The sequence below is a fragment of the Corvus moneduloides genome, chromosome 1, assembly GCF_009650955.1.
Source record: "Corvus moneduloides isolate bCorMon1 chromosome 1, bCorMon1.pri, whole genome shotgun sequence".
NCBI classification, from domain to species: domain Eukaryota; kingdom Metazoa; phylum Chordata; class Aves; order Passeriformes; family Corvidae; genus Corvus; species Corvus moneduloides.
The window spans coordinates 32,158,016-32,176,148 of NC_045476.1; the positions used below are offsets into that span (position 1 = coordinate 32,158,016).

General features: G+C 35.0%; 1 protein-coding gene across 1 annotated transcript in view; it reads left to right on the forward strand.

Moving 5' to 3' along the window:
• The window catches only part of CNTNAP2 (contactin associated protein 2), a 1,037,874-nt gene that overhangs the window by 729,094 nt on the left and 290,647 nt on the right, over positions 1–18,133 (forward strand). Inside the window, exon 13 of the mRNA XM_032104142.1 lies at positions 3,037–3,237. Within this exon, the coding sequence (XP_031960033.1) occupies positions 3,037–3,237 (201 nt within the window). The remainder of the gene's footprint in view (positions 1–3,036; positions 3,238–18,133) is intronic.

Sequence of the window (18,133 nt, forward strand, 5' to 3'; positions counted from 1 at the left end):
CAGGCCCCAAAATATGTAAACTAAGGCCTCTGACAGGGGGAGCAAACTTGGGGTAATTACATCTTTGCTTGAAAATATAATTGGAGAATTAACTCTGATGTGCAAATGGACCAAACTTATAAAAGTGTGAAAAACCCGTGACCCAGTGTCCATCTTGGGTGGAACCCCTCAGAAGTTTTTGACTCCCAAGGTGTACTTTTGAAGGCCATTCAAATAAATACCCACTTTATTCTTTTAATCCTGTGTAGCCTGTTTTCACGTAGCCACTTCAAGGCATCATTTGGAGGGGAAGTGACTGGATATTGGCTAGAATCTGCTATCCATAAGAAAAATCCTTCTCAAACATAACGCCTAACACAATTTCTATTGCTATTCACATTCCTGTACCTTCTTAGTGGCTAGTCTAGGAGTCTTTGCTTGGTGAAAAATCCAATAAGAGATTCTAACTGTCCTAGTACATTCATTCCTCACTGACACTTTTGGGTTCTTACATGTACAGGATTTTCTGCCAAAAATGAGAGGTTTCTGTCAGTGAATGTATAAACTACCTCAATCCTTTCTTGAAAATGAATCTGCAGTAAAATTCCTTCCCAGGCTCTTAATGAAACTAGTTATTCTCTATATAACTTGAAAGGTGACAATTACAATTTTTTTATTGGTGCTTGGGAGTGGGATTCCTTTCTCCTGATTTTTCAATTTTTTTTCTCAATGCAAGAATACTGCTGTGTTTTATAAAGACTGTTTTATTGGACTAAGGATATGAATATTAAAATAATAACCATCTTGCATTACCTGTTGAATTTCATCTCATTTGGCTAGTGATGTGCACAACCTGTGGAGGATGTGTCTGCTTTGCTTACCTTATCTCTGAACTTTTGATTAGAAAGACTTAACACCATATCAGTTGCAAACACATGGGTCCACACGATTCCGTATAATCCAAAATAGCCTGATACTATGCAGTAAAAATTAAGACTGGAAAATAAGGCAGAGTACAGAATTCTGGAGATAAGGATAATCGTAACGAGGAGAGCTATCTTTACTCTGGGTCGCACCAAAACTCATCAGTGTATGTGAGCTCATTTCTGTGAACTTGGTGAAGAAGTATTGAAGCACTTTTGAGTAGGTGTCAGTTTGGCAAAGTGTTTCCATGTAAGTAAAATATTGAAGTGCAGGCCACAAGTTTTAGAATGACGGAGATTTGCATTAACAGGCAAGAGATTTACATAGAACTGAAAACATACTACATTTTATGGGTTTTATCACTGTAAGGCACATCTGTCAGGTGAATTAGTATACTCTGAAACTGCCAGGTGATCTCCCTGGAGAGTCTGTTTTTGTGATAAATACAGCAAAGTTAGCAGTATGGTGTGTTTTGTTTCTGCATCTCTGAAGGACAGCTGTGGTCAGTGGTGTTGCATGACAGGAACAGCTGTGGCAAAGGCCTGACTGACTCATTTGGGAAACTGGGCTTTCGTGCAAGCCAGGTGAAGGCACCAGAGTAGATTCTTACCAATGTTTTTTAAGGTTCTGCATTTTTTACTCCAAGACAGATTTATTTGACTTTGCCCTCAGCAGTAGAAATACACAAGGCAGAAAATTTAAAAGAAAAACAGAAAAACAATTTAAAATGTGGAAGAACCATACATGAAAAATACTACTGACAAAATCTGATGCACTTCTAGGAAGTTTTGTGGTGATGTGTTTCAAGTTTGTCTATAGGGAAAAGAGAATTTTCTGGGGTTTATTTACAGAGGATAATTGACCTATTTAAGTCTTTGTCTATGTGAGATGGACAATATGAGTAGTATGCACCAGCTGAGGTAGTGGATTTTTAGAGTGGTACCTAGTCAACTTCAATTTTAAAATTCTTCACACCTAAGTGATGGAATAGTATTCTTTCAGGAAGACAGTATCAATAATATTGACTGAGTCTTCATAGTTTTCATTCTGAAACCCTATGCCTTACTCAGATAATATCTTTTTCATTTAGGTTCAGTAGAATGTCCCTGTAAGAAAAATTAATGGTTGGTCTATAACAGGAAAGTTTCTGTGCCTCATCTTTGTTTCCTTTCTAAACTACCTTCCAACTTCAACAAATATTTCTATAAGAAGAGTGTGGAGTGTGTTGTTTCATTATTATGATCTCTCATCTTAAATCTCCTCTGGTAACTACTGACAAATGGTTCACAGTAACATTTCTAGTGACTTGCTGCTCACTAGTTTAAAGCAATATAATGCATACAGACATTGTTGTGGGCTGGATATCACACACTTTTTGCATGACCCTGCAAAAAAAGTCTGTTGGAGGTGTTGAGATTTGGCCAATATTGCTGTATTTCTTATCAAAAAATTGAGGTTGTACTTCCTTCTTCCTTGTGCCTTTTCACAAATAAACAGAAGCTTTTGTATTTCCCTTCTACTTCAATTAGTTCTTACGTTGCTATCTATACAGTAACCAGAATCAGTAAGGTCATATGGTGCTGCTGCTTTAAAATATGTAAGTCTCAATAAGCAGTAATTTTGTTTTACCCAAGAACATAGCTTGGGTAAAAAATGTGGAAATGTTTTCAGTATTAATTTTTAAGTGAGGTAATCACATGAGAATCTGGTGCATCCTCGCTGTTACTTTACTACTATTTACTGAAGCATGGTACAATTTACTAGGCACCGTGATTGTTCTTCACATAAAGGCTTTGAATCTTTAGGGCATCAGGCTTGTGTCCTTCTGATAAAAGTTAATCCTTATTAGACCCATATGTAACTATAGGGATCAGTTGTTTAAGACTTCTAACATGGTATTTTTGGTATCTTTTCATAAAGGTGATCAGTTTCTTCCCTTCAGCTCACAGTTGTTGGAACTATGCTGTCACATGATGGCTTTTCATGTTCAGTGCCCTCCTTCCCCACTACCACCTCAACAAATATCTTGCATAAAATTTTTACTTTTTGTCAAAGGCCTAAATTTATTCTAGTTCAGTTCCACTGTCTGCCTCTTACCCGTTCTTGTCTTGTCTTTCTTCCCCTCCCTTTCAGAGGATAAAGTATGGACAACTGTGTACCATGATCTGCAAATGCAGACTTCTGTGGGAGGCAACAGCGTGGAGAAGTTATCTGTGCTGCAGCTCAACTACAGTGCAACAATGGATCAGATTTCTGCCATTACCAGTAGTGCTGAATACTGTGAGCAGTTTATCTCCTATTCTTGCAAGATGTCCCGGCTGCTGAATACACCAGGTAGGCTGAGAATGGGATAGCCATTAAATACAGTGCTAAGAAACTTTATCTCAACAATTTAACAGGTATTGCTGTTAGATAAGTCCATTCATTGAAAGTACTTTTTTGTTCTCCTTTGCTAAAGTTGACAAAGAGAATGAAAATGCAGAAGACATTTTCTTAGGAAAATTTGCCTGCTTGCTTACTACTACAGTGATTTTTATTGCACCACGTTTGTGTGTTCTTCTCTCGGATCTGTTGCTCCTTATAGCAGGTGGCATTTGGTAAACACAGTAGCTTTTAAAGTTTAATCAATAGAGGCATTGAAAAATTGCTTTGAACGTTATCCTGTTTTTCTGGTTGTCAGTTTTCACATGCTACAGTCAGCAAGGGCACTGGCTGAATGAATGTTGGAATTTTTCCACTAACACTTTTGATACAGTTTCTTAAATGCAGAGTATTTGTGGGTAATCAGATGCCTTACACATTGTAGAGAATGGCATGGTCAGTAACGCAATTGTGTGAGAAATTATATGCTATTACCTACAAGCAGATCCATTTTAAGATCCTTCTTTTGCTGTGTAGTTTTACTGGAAGAGACCCTTTCTGTATGTGCCTCCTCAACAATTACCTGTAAACGACAAAGACAAAAGAATTAGTTGTTCCAGAATTAGCACACAAAGAAGGAATTTTGTTTTAAAAGCTCTATTAACATCCAACAAGTACTTTATATGTGCCCTAATTGTGTATGATAGATTTTGATATTAAATAAATCTTAATGGTACTTAAGGAAGACTGGTTTATACATGGAAACATATTTTCGTGATTGTGAACTGAGTTCATTGTGATAAGAGCAACTCAAATGCATTTCAAATTAGTTTAATGGCTGCATGCTTACAGTATTATACTTTAGGTTGCTTTTCCTCATAAAATTTTTTTGTATGTTTTCTTATGGTGCTATAGATAAGGATTCATTTGGAACGCATGTGCATCTTATTCCTATTTCCATAAGCATTCCATTAGTTAATAGACACTGCAATGCTTGTTACTCCTCTCCATCCTCCCTGCTGTTTTTTAACTAATTCTAATGCATGGTTTGTCTCTGTTGCTGTTATTTTGCTTAATTTAGAGTAGCACAGTGACTCTGCAATGTGGAAAATGATTTGTTCCTTCCTGGGCCTTAATATATAGGATCCCGAATCATGTTCATAACTAGAAGTGTTCTGATTGGATTCTGCTGATGGATACAAGCTCCTTGCTTGCATATGCTTCAGAAAAGTTGTATGTGAATGTAGCTTTGGCAGGTGTTTAGAAGGCAAATTTATTTGGTAATAGAGCTGGAGATACTGTGCTTAAAAAGTTCACAGTTTGCAAAGAATACCATATTAGATTCTTCTTCTTGATATGTACAAGACTATTATTTCAGGACCTATTTGTACTTGTTAGTGTATGTTTATATTATAATAAAATAAATATATACTGTAATTGCAGGTGTTTGCCCTAGCTTCTAGATTTAAAGGACAATTAAGCAGCACACAAAATACTAACTTGCTGATTGTTTTTTCTAAGAAACAAGCAGTTCCAGATATTTGCCTGAATGTTCTTAGAAAATTTTGAGTATACTTTGCAAGTATCTCCTTCTTCATGTTTTCACCTTTTACATAGAAAAATAATTTCTCTTAGAAATTTTTGTAAGCCCTTTTTTTGGTCTGGAAAGTGAGTTTCCACAGATGTTCTATAATGTAGGGGTGGTTTTCCTTTTAAGTGAGAGAAAGAAGCAACAATGGTTATTTTAACCTAGACAGTAACAAAAAAATCACTCTGCAGTGTTTGCACAACACCTGTGAGGGTTTGTACACATAGAACCACAGTGATTTGTGTGTTAGTGGGAAAGAGGCCGATCCATTTTCTTTCTGTGTGTTCTTGGCTTCAGTGTATGGTTTCTAAACTAAGGAACTAATTTTTCATACCTTTCTCTGTTTTGGAGGATTGCCATATTTGCTGAATATATTATGCCACCCTATTCATCTCACAGCACAGCTCAAAGCACTCTTGTGGCATCTTCTACCACTTTGTATATAAATCATTACAGAATGGTTCCCACACAAAGAAATGAAAAAAAAAAAAAAAAAAGAGGTTTTGTATTCCTCAGGAAGTGAGCACCTGGTGGTATTGCAGCCAGTAGTAAAACCTCCATTAGCTTCACAGGATCAGGACAGCATTTGTGGCCTTGACTTTAGGTACTTTTCTAGGCTGGGACTTTTTCTCATACCCCTTTCAGATGTTTAAATAACCACTTAGGATAGAAAGGTCCTTTTGTTTTAAAGTGCATCAAAGAGAACTGAGAACACACAGAAGATAGTTAAGCAATTCAACTTTTTTGCTTTTTTTTTCCTCTTGGGAATCCTGTCTCTTTACAACATTTTTCCTTCTCAGGAAGAAATCACTCAGTTAACATATTTTAAAAAATCAGGACTCAAGTTGTTTATTGATCTATTAATGACATGTAGTTAACTAGCGAATAGTGGAATATAGCTTTTGCTGCTTATAGTTGTGAGTTTCCTGACAAGGCAGAGATATATACAATTCCACTGATTCTGCTGCTAATAGCTTAAATAATGCTTTTGGTATGAAACAGAAACTACATCAAAATTCTGTGTTTGAGGAAAGCCTTCACATTAACAAACCTGTTTTGTTGTGGGGGTTTTTTTTTGGCTGCAGGCATAGCACTCAAAGAATTCTCATTGTCATGTGATTTCAGAGGTATATATGAAACTTTGTACAAACTAAACATTCTCATTCTTCTGTTATGAGTTGTAGACTTTAAGAGTTTATTGCTTCATATTCATGTCTTTTTTTTTTTAATAATGGGCTTTCATCCAAGCAAAATAACGTGTACATCCCAGCAAACAGTTTAAAATCATTGCTGACAATAGGGATTGGGAGTGATTTTACAGATAATAATGCCCCCGACTTCTACTTAGTCTGAGGGAAGATAGCAATAAGAAGTTTCATTTAAATTAAGTCATAAGTGACTTCTGAAAACATACTTGAAAAATAAAAAGCTCAAAAGGCTATAGGATAATTCACATTTGAAGATACTGCAGAAGGTCATCTGGTTCAATTTCCTGCTCAAACCTGAATGAACAGTCCTTGTCTAGTAATCAGCAAAGACTATCTGGAAATGCAATTTTCTGTCTTTACTGGTTTGGCTTTGGGGTTTTTTTTTAGTTTGTTTTGAACTTGCAGCCCAATATGTTATAAATTATGTTTAAACCTAGGTGTCTGTTTCAAAGGCTTAACTAAAGATTATTTGAAAAACAAAATTAGTCAAGATAGTTTGGTGACTTTCTTAGGAAAGTGCAAAACCAGACACCTTTGCTGAAAATACACCATGTTATCACAAAAAACAGTAAAACTATGGGTACACTGTAAATCTCTGAGGAAACTTGCAGTGGTTGCAGTTGTCTCACAGCCTTTATGGTCCTGACTTTGATACAGATTTGCTCAGATTGTAGAATTTTTTTTAAATCAGTGTGAGATTGATGTTTCTTATTGTCTATTTAGATATGGAGTTTTTTATGATAGTAATTACTTTTTGAATATGCAGTTATCATCATGATAGAGGCTTATTCTTGGCAATTCAAGTAACTATGGCAGTTAATGAATGAAATAGTAAACCCATATTATTATTATGGGTTTTATTATTATTATTATTATTATTATTGATCATAATTGCAGCATAATAACAATGTACATATATATGTAAATTTGGAAAAAAAAACCAACAGATTTTTGGGTTTGTTTTTCTCTTTTACAATTACATTTCTCATATCCTCTTTTCTGCTTGTTTCCTTGGAAACTTCCATTTTGAGAGAATAATAATATGTTTAGTACTGAGGACACGCAGAAAGTTGTCTGTTTTCTGGGTTCTCAGTGCCCATATGCTTTCCAGTTGATATGGGAGATGATAGGACACTTGCCTTTTTTGCAAACAGGAACTTGGAGACAGAAGAAAGTTTTTTTGTGCCTGCCGGTTAACAAGCAGGAAAGAGGCAATGCAATGTATAGTATCAATTTTCCTTATAGGAAGAAGCTTCCCTTTGCTGTAAGAAACAATATTATCACAGAGAACAGTGATACAATATACTCATAGAATGCAAAATGTTAGTTAATAAAATTGTACATCTTCATCCACTCTTTTCATGAGATTTCCTAATAATACCCACTCATGACTTTCTTGGTATGAAATTTTCCATGGGCCACTGATCTTTGCCTAGAAAATGGGAGGGAACAGCATGGTTCTGCCATTCTTCCTTTTACCATGGGAAGGGAGAAGGGCTGCTGCATTCACAGTACCTGTGTCTGTCATGTCCCAGAGCTATAGGAACTGCAACAAATAATCAGAGAGTGGGAGCTAAAAGCATAGATACAGACAACAGAGCAAGATCTGTTGGTGTTGTGTTCCAATTTTTATTCCTATTCACTGTGCCTGGAGGCAGCATATGAAAAACATATAGCAGAGTTACTGCAATACATGAATTACTGTTTCAGACCTGTTTGTCTCAGGAGGAAATGAGACAACAGCTTCATGAATTAAGGAGCTAAACAGGTGAAATAGAAAACTTAATTTGATGTTTGGTTGTTTCAGTTGCAATAAAGCAATCATAACACCAGTAGGAAGTAAGATTTATGCATACACCGAGATAAAAACAAAGTTTAAAATTGCAATATGCTATTTTTCCTCAGTAGCCGTCCAAATCAGAACCTAATGAACTTATGAACTTTCCCATCGCTACCCATTAACTGATCTAGAGTGCTAGTTGCAGATATAATTCCTGCTTAACAAGAGTTTTTGAAAAGGAGTCTGAAGGTGGAATGGGATTTCTGCAGTACTACAGTGATGAATGGAAGTCTCTCCAAAACTTGTTCAGGCTTTATTATTCTATTTTCAACGTTCTTCCGGAAAACATGCCCCTCCTCAGCTGTCATGTATCTTGCCCAGCCTTAATAATATTGACTGACTGCTTCTTCTTAATGTTCTAAAAGAGCTGATTTCAACTTCTAGTGAGTTTTAAAGCACAAGGATAGCAAGAATAATAACCTTACTCCATTCTGATCTACATGCTCGTGTCCTAGAAGTGGAAACCATTAGCTTTTGGGGATTCTTTTGGTCATCGTTATGTTGCCAAATAATGGAAGCAGAAAATAATTTGTCCGTTAATGTTTCTCATGAAATACACATCAGTCTCTTAGGTAAATGCTAGACAGATAAATGGTTATCTTGAGCTCATTTTTTCCAGCCAGTTGTTAATATTCCCTTCTCTCGTCTTTGTTTTGCTCTGCACTTTTGCTTGTCTCTTTCCAATTTCTTCAAGTTTTTTTGATACTGTAACCACCGAGTCTCCTAATTTCACTTAATCTTCATCATTCTTTTAGCTAGTGAACTATTTCTGCTAATTTTCCAAGTTTTCATTGCTGTTGTGTAGGAATTAATCTTAATCCAGTATGACTAAAGTGGAAAAGGGTACATGTTGCTTTAGTGTTTGTTAGAAATAGTAGTAGCTGATAAGAGCTTTGTTAATAAAAGAAATCCTCTATGGAAATAGTAACTGCAGTGCAGTGAGCTCTATTTCTTTTGCTATGCCTTTTTAAGGAAAAGTGATGCATATGAGTTTTAACTTTGCAGTTCTAGCAGAATGTTCTAAACCAATTGTTTCTCATACCATCTCTCTATGTGAATGTGAGCTACCTATTACGGGAAAAGATTCACTATTTTTATTTCTTAAAATAAAGTTAGAGCAAGGCAATAATTTCCCCATTTATTGTATCATGTTTTATAAAAGCTGTTTAAAACCATTCATGGTTAATGTTTTCACAGAAATAATCACAGCCATTGCTTCTTCACAAACCCAGGTCGTTCTGGGGAAAAGTTATCTTTCCTGGTGAATGACCAAAACAGATTAGTTTATTAATTTCTCGGACAAAATGAATCTGGGTGGTGTATCATTGCGTGTCTTGTCATTACTTTCTCCTAACCCATATCCTAAATGCATTTGCATTACCCTGAGTATATTTTTCCTAAGCAAATATGCAGTAAAAATATCCAGTGTTTCTTTCTTCACTACCATTCCTGAGATGAATGTGTCAGAAGGAACTGTATGAATAATCCAGCTATAATTTAACACAGTTAAAATGGCATTTTCCAGTGCATAAAACAGAGCTCCATTCCCTATTGTGTTATGATCTTCTCTTGGTCTTTTCTTCATTAATTGCCCTGTGTTTTGCCTCATAAGTTGACCAGGGTTCAACTATTATTGAAACATTGCCTGCCCTGTTTTCATGGATGAGGTAGTACTGTTTGATTTCTTGAGGCTGGGACTTTTACCCTTTATCTGGAGGTTAGAGTTAGGTTTTCCTACATTCTAACCTGACAGCCTGGGGCATTGAGCTATAATTTGTGTATTTGGAAAGTTTTCTATTTCTCAGGACCCTCTTTAAACAGTCATCAGTTAATGCTGGAACTGCTTTGTAAGAATTGTTTTTTGTTGTTAGTAAAGTTGCCAGATCCCACCCCTGATACTGTACAGGCTTTTCCTAGTGAGTTCAAATAAACCTCTGGAACACAGAAGAATGCATATGAACAGAATATGCAGCATGGATATGGTGTGATTATTAATATATGTGTGACTATTTGAGGTATGAACTGCCCCAGATGCATCTTATTCCAGGAGTATGTTGGAGTATTTTTTTTACTGTACTTTTTTGTGTATTCATGTTTGATGTTATTTATCAAATCAGACTATTAAAATGTTTTTCAGGATTGTCTCTGAAATAGAGTGCCTGAAATATTTTCCCCTTTTCACCTTGTGAATGCATTTTCTCTACTTTCCCATGTTTTCTTTGTAATGTAACCCATTCTTTCCATGCATCCCCTCCAACGATTTCAGACTCCGTCTGAATATATTTTTGAATGATAAAAAAAATTTAATATTGCCTGGGTGTTTATGAGGACAGAGTTAGGGTTTACTAAAGGTTAAGGGGAGTATGCAAAAAGTACAACCTATTACAAAATCAGGTCCCCGTAGCATCATTGTCATTATAATTTGAGGGAGGAGAGTGCATTAACTCGAACTTTTGTGTCCGTATGTGCCTGTGGCACATGCCATAGATACCTGCAGATTTCTTTGTGGAGGTCTGAATCCATATAGGTGTTAATATAGAAGGAGATGACCTCCAGGTAGCGATCACTTCTTTTTAGAAGGAATAATTTCAACAATATCCTTTCCTGATACATCTTTTGACATATTTTGTTATGTGAGATTACTCAATGTGAGAAGACAAAAAAGCTTAATTATCCTCTGGTTTTCCATAAGATAGACACTTTACTGAAAAGACATATGAACAGTAAATTCTGTTTTCAAGAAATTTGTGTTGCCAGCAAAAATGATTCATGATCACTTCCTAAGGTTCTTAGGATAAGGAATGGTAAAAATACTTCGTTTGATTTATAGGATTTATTGATTTACAAAAAATCAATAACCATGTTTTCTGGAAAAGTGCATCTACAGATTTTCCAAAAAAGATGAAAAGATGCTTACCAGTTCTACTGTTGGAAATTAAGCTTTGAATCTGGGCATTTGTTGTCCAGTGCAAGCATAAAGATGAAGCTGCTAACAAGATGCAAAAGATTGAAATGTAGTTCAGCTTTTCAGAAGCAGCAGCTAAAGATTTGGAAGCAGTTATCAATTTAGCTGCTGAACTATAATCAGTTTCAGAAAGCAGCAGCAAGTTAGTGCATTCTGCTGTCTCAGTTACCACAGAAAGGACCTACTTAACTCATTTCCATTGGAAGTGTACCCAATACTGCTTTGCAGAAATTGCTGGAATGTTTTGGTAGTCAACATGGACCCCATAAAGCAAATATATGCTCCACAACTAAGAGTGGGGTTTCACCTGCAGCCTTTTAAGATCCTGTGCATTGACACGACAGCAACAATGATGTTTTGTTTAAACTACAGATGTGCAATTAGATACATGTTGCTTACAGGATAGATCTTACCAATTCATAAATTCAAGATGTATTTAAGATCTGTCAGGCTGTTTTTAAAATGATGTAGCACTTGTGTAGATTCATGGCTATAATGAGTTTATTGTATCAAGATTAAATTGCATTCACAAAAATATTTGTATTTTGGAACATTATGTATCATTTAACAGAATCTTTTCTCCCATCACCTTAAGAATTAGTAATCTGCTTTCTGCTAGCATTGGCCCATCTCAAAATTGCTTTTAACATTTTTTCTCTTTTCACTACCCATTCCTCTTTGATATTTTCTTCTGTCTCTACCTCTGATATTTGTAACATGATCTGATTTCATATATTCTTTTGTAAAATCTTAATAGTATTTACAGTAATGTTACTGCCGAATGACACAGGAGTAAGAGATCAAGGCTTCTTTTCTTTTTAATCATCTCTTCCCTATGGCATGGAGTGTGTTTTTATCATTTGGGGGCTTTTTAAAAAGCACTGTGTCAAGTAGCAAGAATGTTTGGAAGAGATACTGAACCAATTTCATTTTTGGAAACCTGAAATTGCAAACAGGACAAAAAAAAATTGTCAGACATAAAATTCATCTGTAATGATGCTCTGTGTCCCGATGCCAATTTTTTCACCCACAGATGTAAAAAAACCAAAATCTCCAAATGTTAGGGATTTTTGGTTTGTTTGGATTTTGTTTTGTTTGTTTAAAATTTTTTGAGCAAAGTGTCTTGGAATGTAGCAGTACTGAGGAATTGAGAGGATTTCTGGCCACAGCTTAGTGCTCAATGCAGATCAACATTTACCATACTAAGCAGCGAGCAAACTACTCTCACTGAGCCAAAACATCTTGACCCTTGCTCTGGTTAATACTGGACCTTGATTTGTGGCCTGATGGCAAACTCTATTGTTCACAATCAAGTTCTAGTACAAGAAATCTGTAACACCAGGAAGATTTTGTGAATGCAGAAATAGTTAAAAAAGGATAATGAGTGGTAACTGAATCTGCCAAATGCCATATTATAATTTTCTTCTAATAAAATTCAGGTTTTACCCACAGAACCTCTTCCTAACATACACTTGGCTCATTTTCAAGGTGGAGCAACTGAATATACCCCTATATTTCAATGAAAAGTACACAGGTAGTTGAGCCAGGTTTGATTGCAGCATCCCAATGTCAATGTCTACTTTGGACTCACATGCACGTTTTGCATTGTACAGTAGGATCTGGACAAAAGAAAGGTAATCCAGTTGCCCATTATGTCAAATCACTTGGCATCCTCTGTGGGCTGTGTTTTGTATCCTGTATGGATTCCAGTGAGCACAAGAAAAATAATCAGCAGATCCAATGTTTATAGTATTACTGTTGACAAGATTTAACTTTATTCAAGTGTATTATAGTGCGACTATATGAACAAATGCTCAGAGAAAGAGAAAAAATTTTGATTGTTTTTTTGAAAATCATGCTATCTTCAGTAATCCTTTCATTAATACCTATTCATCAAGAATTCACTGTCTATATTTTAAGAGCAAACACACAAAAAAATTCCTCTCATTTCAGTGTATTAAAGGATCATTTTTCTCTGTCTCTCAAACTTTGTAATCCTTGTTAGGAGTTATGACTGAGGGATGATAATAGAATAGCTTCTCATCTTTGTCAATGGCTGAAAAATAGAAATGTTTTCTTGCTGAAAAAATCATGAATCAATAAGTTGAGCAGGATTAAAACAAATTTTAAAATTATTTCTCTCCCACTTCAGGATATTCGTTGAGATTTCTCTCAGATTAATTACACTGCAACACTTATGAAGCAACATGCACCTTCCTGAAATCCTATCTCCTGTATTAAGACTGATTATTAACAACATTTCAATAGAGTAGGGTGGTGAGCATCTTCTTACTGCTATTTTGTTCTCAGTGCCTCTGTATTTCATAAGTAAAGTTAGTGGCATCTTCAAGTTCTCATTTGTCGTGTTTATAAGTCTCCCTGCTCTCTTGTTAAATTTAAAAAGTGTTTTGATTCACAAAATAATTTGATTTCAAATAAAAGGAATTCTCAAATATCAGGCATATGGCACTAGGTTTGAACTCAGGGAGAGTAACACTGAGGGCAGGGAACATTTGCATTGCTTCTCAGAGCCTTGTTCTCCAAATACAGCCTGGATATGCCTTGAGTAACCTGAATACCCCTTTTCCTGTCTGTCTGGATATCCTTCCAAGGCAAATGGATGGGCATTGGTAGAGAGGGAGGCATAACAGTTATTATAGATTCCCTGATAGGAATTAGAGAAGGACCAAAGTGGCAAAGCACTCCAGAAAGTACCCTTCCTTTGCAGTCAGGGCTCCTGGGACTTGCATGCCCTGCAATGAGTACTGGGGGAGGACAGTAGGAGCTCTTCGCTCTATTCAGCACTGCTGAAGGGTAGAACAAGCCCTCTCTAAAGCCACAGAAGATTTCTTTGCATTTTTGCAACAGGTTTGGCAGATAGAAAATGGCAGACATGAGTGCATTCTCTTTCTCATATGCACGTGGCTTAACATGATTCTTGGAGGAAGAATATATTTCACTTTGCAGAAGTTTTTATTAAATCCCTTGCAATCCGGCAAACTAAAGGAATAGCATGTTGCAAGTCACAGAACATCTTGAGACTGTATTCCTGACAGTCCTATCCAAGACAGCAAGTAATAGCTTGCTTAGATCTGTATCAAAGAGCAAAATCTGTAATTAATAAGTTTCATGAATACAGTTGAAGGGGAGTTACAGCAAGCAACTTTTTCTGTCTTCTCTATCTCTCTGGCTTTAAAATAATCCACTTTAGGGGATTATTCATTATTTAAAGAGAAACGTAAGAAATGGTAATGACTGGGATTACTGTAATTCTAGAAAAAGTAGGGCTCTGTTCTGTTGTGTATTTTTTTATACAAAAATAGTGTGACAAAATTATGAAAATAATGTATCAAACTTGGTATTGCCAACGATTGCCAGAGGGGATACCTAAGCCTGCATATGCCTGTGCATAGGGCTACAGTAATATACAATAATTGGCCAGAGTCTATGATTAATATTTTCATAATAAATTTGGAATCTTCCAATATTCCTCCTATATTGATGAAGAAACTTGTAATATCTGTAATTTTCTATAGTAAAAAACATAACCTACAACAAAAAGGTGTCACATTTAAATGCAGATTACAGTCCTGGGATTATCAACACGACAAAGTACTGTTTATTTCTGATGATTGAGTTTTACTGAAATATAGATATTTACACAAATAGATCATTTTAACATTGAAGGGAAGTGATTTTTCTGTTGGCATATTGTGTGGTGTTCTTTCTATAAACTTAAACTAATAAATTTATTTCATGTTTTATCCCTCATAGCTTGGTACTCTATTTTACTCATACACTTTACTATTATTAGGACTTTCAAAGAATTTAGAATGCTATTTCTTTTATATGTCTATTTTTTGTAGTAAAACTTGTTCAAATATTTCTAAGAGTTATGACTTCTTCAAAACAGGCATTTCAGAAGGTCAGGAAGATTCAAAATATTCACAATAAACAGTCTAAATTTTCAACTCTAGTTGAGCATTTTAATAGGAACTTTGTAAAGAAAAAATTAAAAACTATAGCTTCTGCAAAGTAAAAATTGTATAGCTTTAATACTAAGGAAAACAATTGCTTTAATTAATTTTTACCTGTTTATGTTTCCTGCTTTGTTTCTTTCATTCTCTTTTGCATCCTTTCTTTCATGCTTTGGATTCCTTTTTTCTTCCTCTCATTCCTGCTTTTTAACTGAATAATTCTTATTAGTAAGTGTAGAAGGCTTATTGCTTCCACTGATCGTTTTTTCAACCTATGAAAAATTGTTTTGAGTTGCTGCTTCTTTCTATCTGTTTATGTTACTCTCTTTCAAATAGTTTTCAGACTCTTCTATAGAAGATGGGCAAGGGTTTATAGGATGTTGGGGCCAGTGAAAGAGGATCACAGTTAACAGGTGGAGATATAGAAATTATATATCGGTGGTACTGTAGAGAGATTGTGGAATTTAAAAGCTGCTTGGAAAGAAGGAAACAGTGCAATTTTTAGGAGATGATGGAGAATCCAAGCCACTGTGTATAAAGTGGATGAAAGGTTTATGGAAGCCAATGAAAATATACTGAGGGGATCATTGTTGACCCTTATTTCTTTGTTCTCAAATTGGAGCTATTTTAATTGAAACTATTGTGCTAATATTAGCTTGTCTTGGGGAAATTAAAATATGAGTGCCGTGGAAGGACTGTAGAAAGTGTGGCGGTGGTGCAGAATAATAAAAATGTGGAATATTAAAAATGGTTGAATAGCTTTATGCAGTTGGAAAAATTTGACAGTACTGCAAAGTTCTAAGTTGAATAAAGTCACATCTAGTGTAACTTCCTCGAGGTCAGTAGAATAATGAAAATTCAATTTGCCACACAAGCTGTTTTCAGGTTCTGAATGACTTTAATGAGATTTCCTGTGTTTTAAAAATGAAGCCTTTCGAAAATATAGAGCAAGTTGTAGGTCAAAAAATAACAAAATGGCTTTGAGTGTCTGGACATGTCCTGGACTGTTAGGCAAAATATAGCTGCTTTTGCTTTCATTCAAAAGCATTTTCGAACTATGTGCTTTCCAGTTTCACCAAAACGTCACAGGATTTCTATGGTACATTAAATACACATTGGCTTTGATGAACATAGAACTTGTAGAAATATGTCCTAATCTAAAGTGGCTTTGAAATTGAACTAGCCCCTTAAATAGTTATCAACTCTTGAATTCTGGTTTTGGGATGCACTAAAAAATCTCTTCATAAGCTCTTGAGGTCAGTACGCTTTTCACTCTCTGATATGAAATTATCTAAATAAAAGTTTAAAAGGAAGCACAGTCCAAGAAGTTACTTTCCAAGAGTCTCCTCACAGGTTTCAACCAAGTACATTTGATCAAGTATTAACTCTAATTTAAATACGTGTTCCAAATTAATTCAAAACCTGTGAATGAAGAGAATAAAGCAGCTGGAAGGTTAGCAATACAATTGGTTTTATTAATTGAAAACTATCATGTATAGAAAATTTTGAAAATATTGCAATTCAGAGTTCTACAATCAGGTCTGACTGCTTTGGATCCTGTGCAAAACAGTAGTGCTTGAAAAGTATTTTTACTGTGTGCCTGCTCAGCTATCAAGATGAATTGAAAGTCTCAGGCTACTTTGTCCTGGTCACATGCTGAATGTAATGTAATCACCCGGCACCTATCAAATGGCCAGCAGTCTCCTACAACAGCTGATACAGGGTTGTGTGAGCAATTTATTTTTGCTTGGCTGAATGCTGGGGAGAATAAGAAAAAAAGAACAAATATTTTTTAAAATCTAGTTTTAAAAGATCAGCTTCTTCAGGTCAAGTTATTATATGTTTCACATTTTACAACTAAGCAATATAGATTAATAACTGTATTATTTTTTTGAAAATATAAAACAATAATTCAGTTTTTATGGGTTCTTTTTGTCCTTCAGTTGTTTTTGGTCTTAACGTTGTGCTGAGTTTGACAATGAACAGTTTCTTTAGCTAAAAGCCATGTTTTGAGAAAAGAAAGACGTTTTGACACCAAAATTGTCAGACTTGTGCTGAGTTAGTGCATTTGCAAAGTTTCTACTTGATTTTTATTTATTTGTAAGATGGACAACATTTATCAGAATTATTAAAGAATCTAGCAATTTTTATTGTCATTTATTTTTATCAAGTTAATTGCCAGGTGAAATTACTACAGTTATATTTTATTATATGATTTATACAGGATATTTTTGTCAATAAGACATACAGAATTGTACCACATTTCAGAGGAAAATGATTTCCAGTATTGTACAAGCACAACCATCCTCATCCTGCAGTCATCTAGAAATATCACTGTCATTTGATAACTTTCTGGCTTTTTACACTAAGTAAAAAAGTACAGAGCTTGTTTATTTGCCAATTAATTGTCTTTTCATCAAGTTTAATGGGAACTTGATTGACTTTTAAGGGCCAGGGACTAAATTTTGCTTGCAACTTATTTTTCAAATTTGGAAATTGAAGTGATTTCATATCCTAATATATGTAATAAGGATGAGAGGAAATCTGTTATTTTGCTTGCTCTGATATTTGGTGAGTTTAGAAGAATATTTCTATAAACAAGAGGTAATATATTTCAATCTGATCAGTACAATATTAAATGTATGGTAGTTAAAAAGATTCTTTCACATTACAGATATTTCACTATTTGTGTTAAAGTGTTTTACCTTCCAATTTATTTTATAGTATATTTCTAGTTTATTGTTTGAATTTGCTGCTGGCCCAGAGCCACAGGTCATCATACTTTGCCTGGAAAATGTTTTTTAAACAGTATTAAACATGGAGATTTACATCAGGAATGGCTCTACATATAGCTAATTCCTCCATTCTGTCAGCTGTAAATAAGAACTCATATCAGGAAGGTTGCAATTTATGTTAATGATAGTGTGAAAAGCATTGGTATGATGGTCTTTACATGGGTTCATGCAAATGGTTGATTGCTACTGAAGTGTGCATTAACATAAAGCACATCTTCAGGTAATTTATGGGAAAATTACAAGATATGAGATACTAAGTGAAGCAATGATCAGTGAGCAATATCACTGCCTCAGATCAGTACACGTTGGCAGAATGGTGTTCATCATTTCTTTGGAAGAGAAAAAGGCATGCTGTACAAAAAGAAAAATTGTGATATACATGACAGTGCTTAGAGATATAATTATGCTTTCAATAAGCACTGCAAATTTGGGGAATTATGTTTTTATGGTGGATTCAAAAAAATATCAGTTAAGGGATTGAAACCAAGAATAAAAA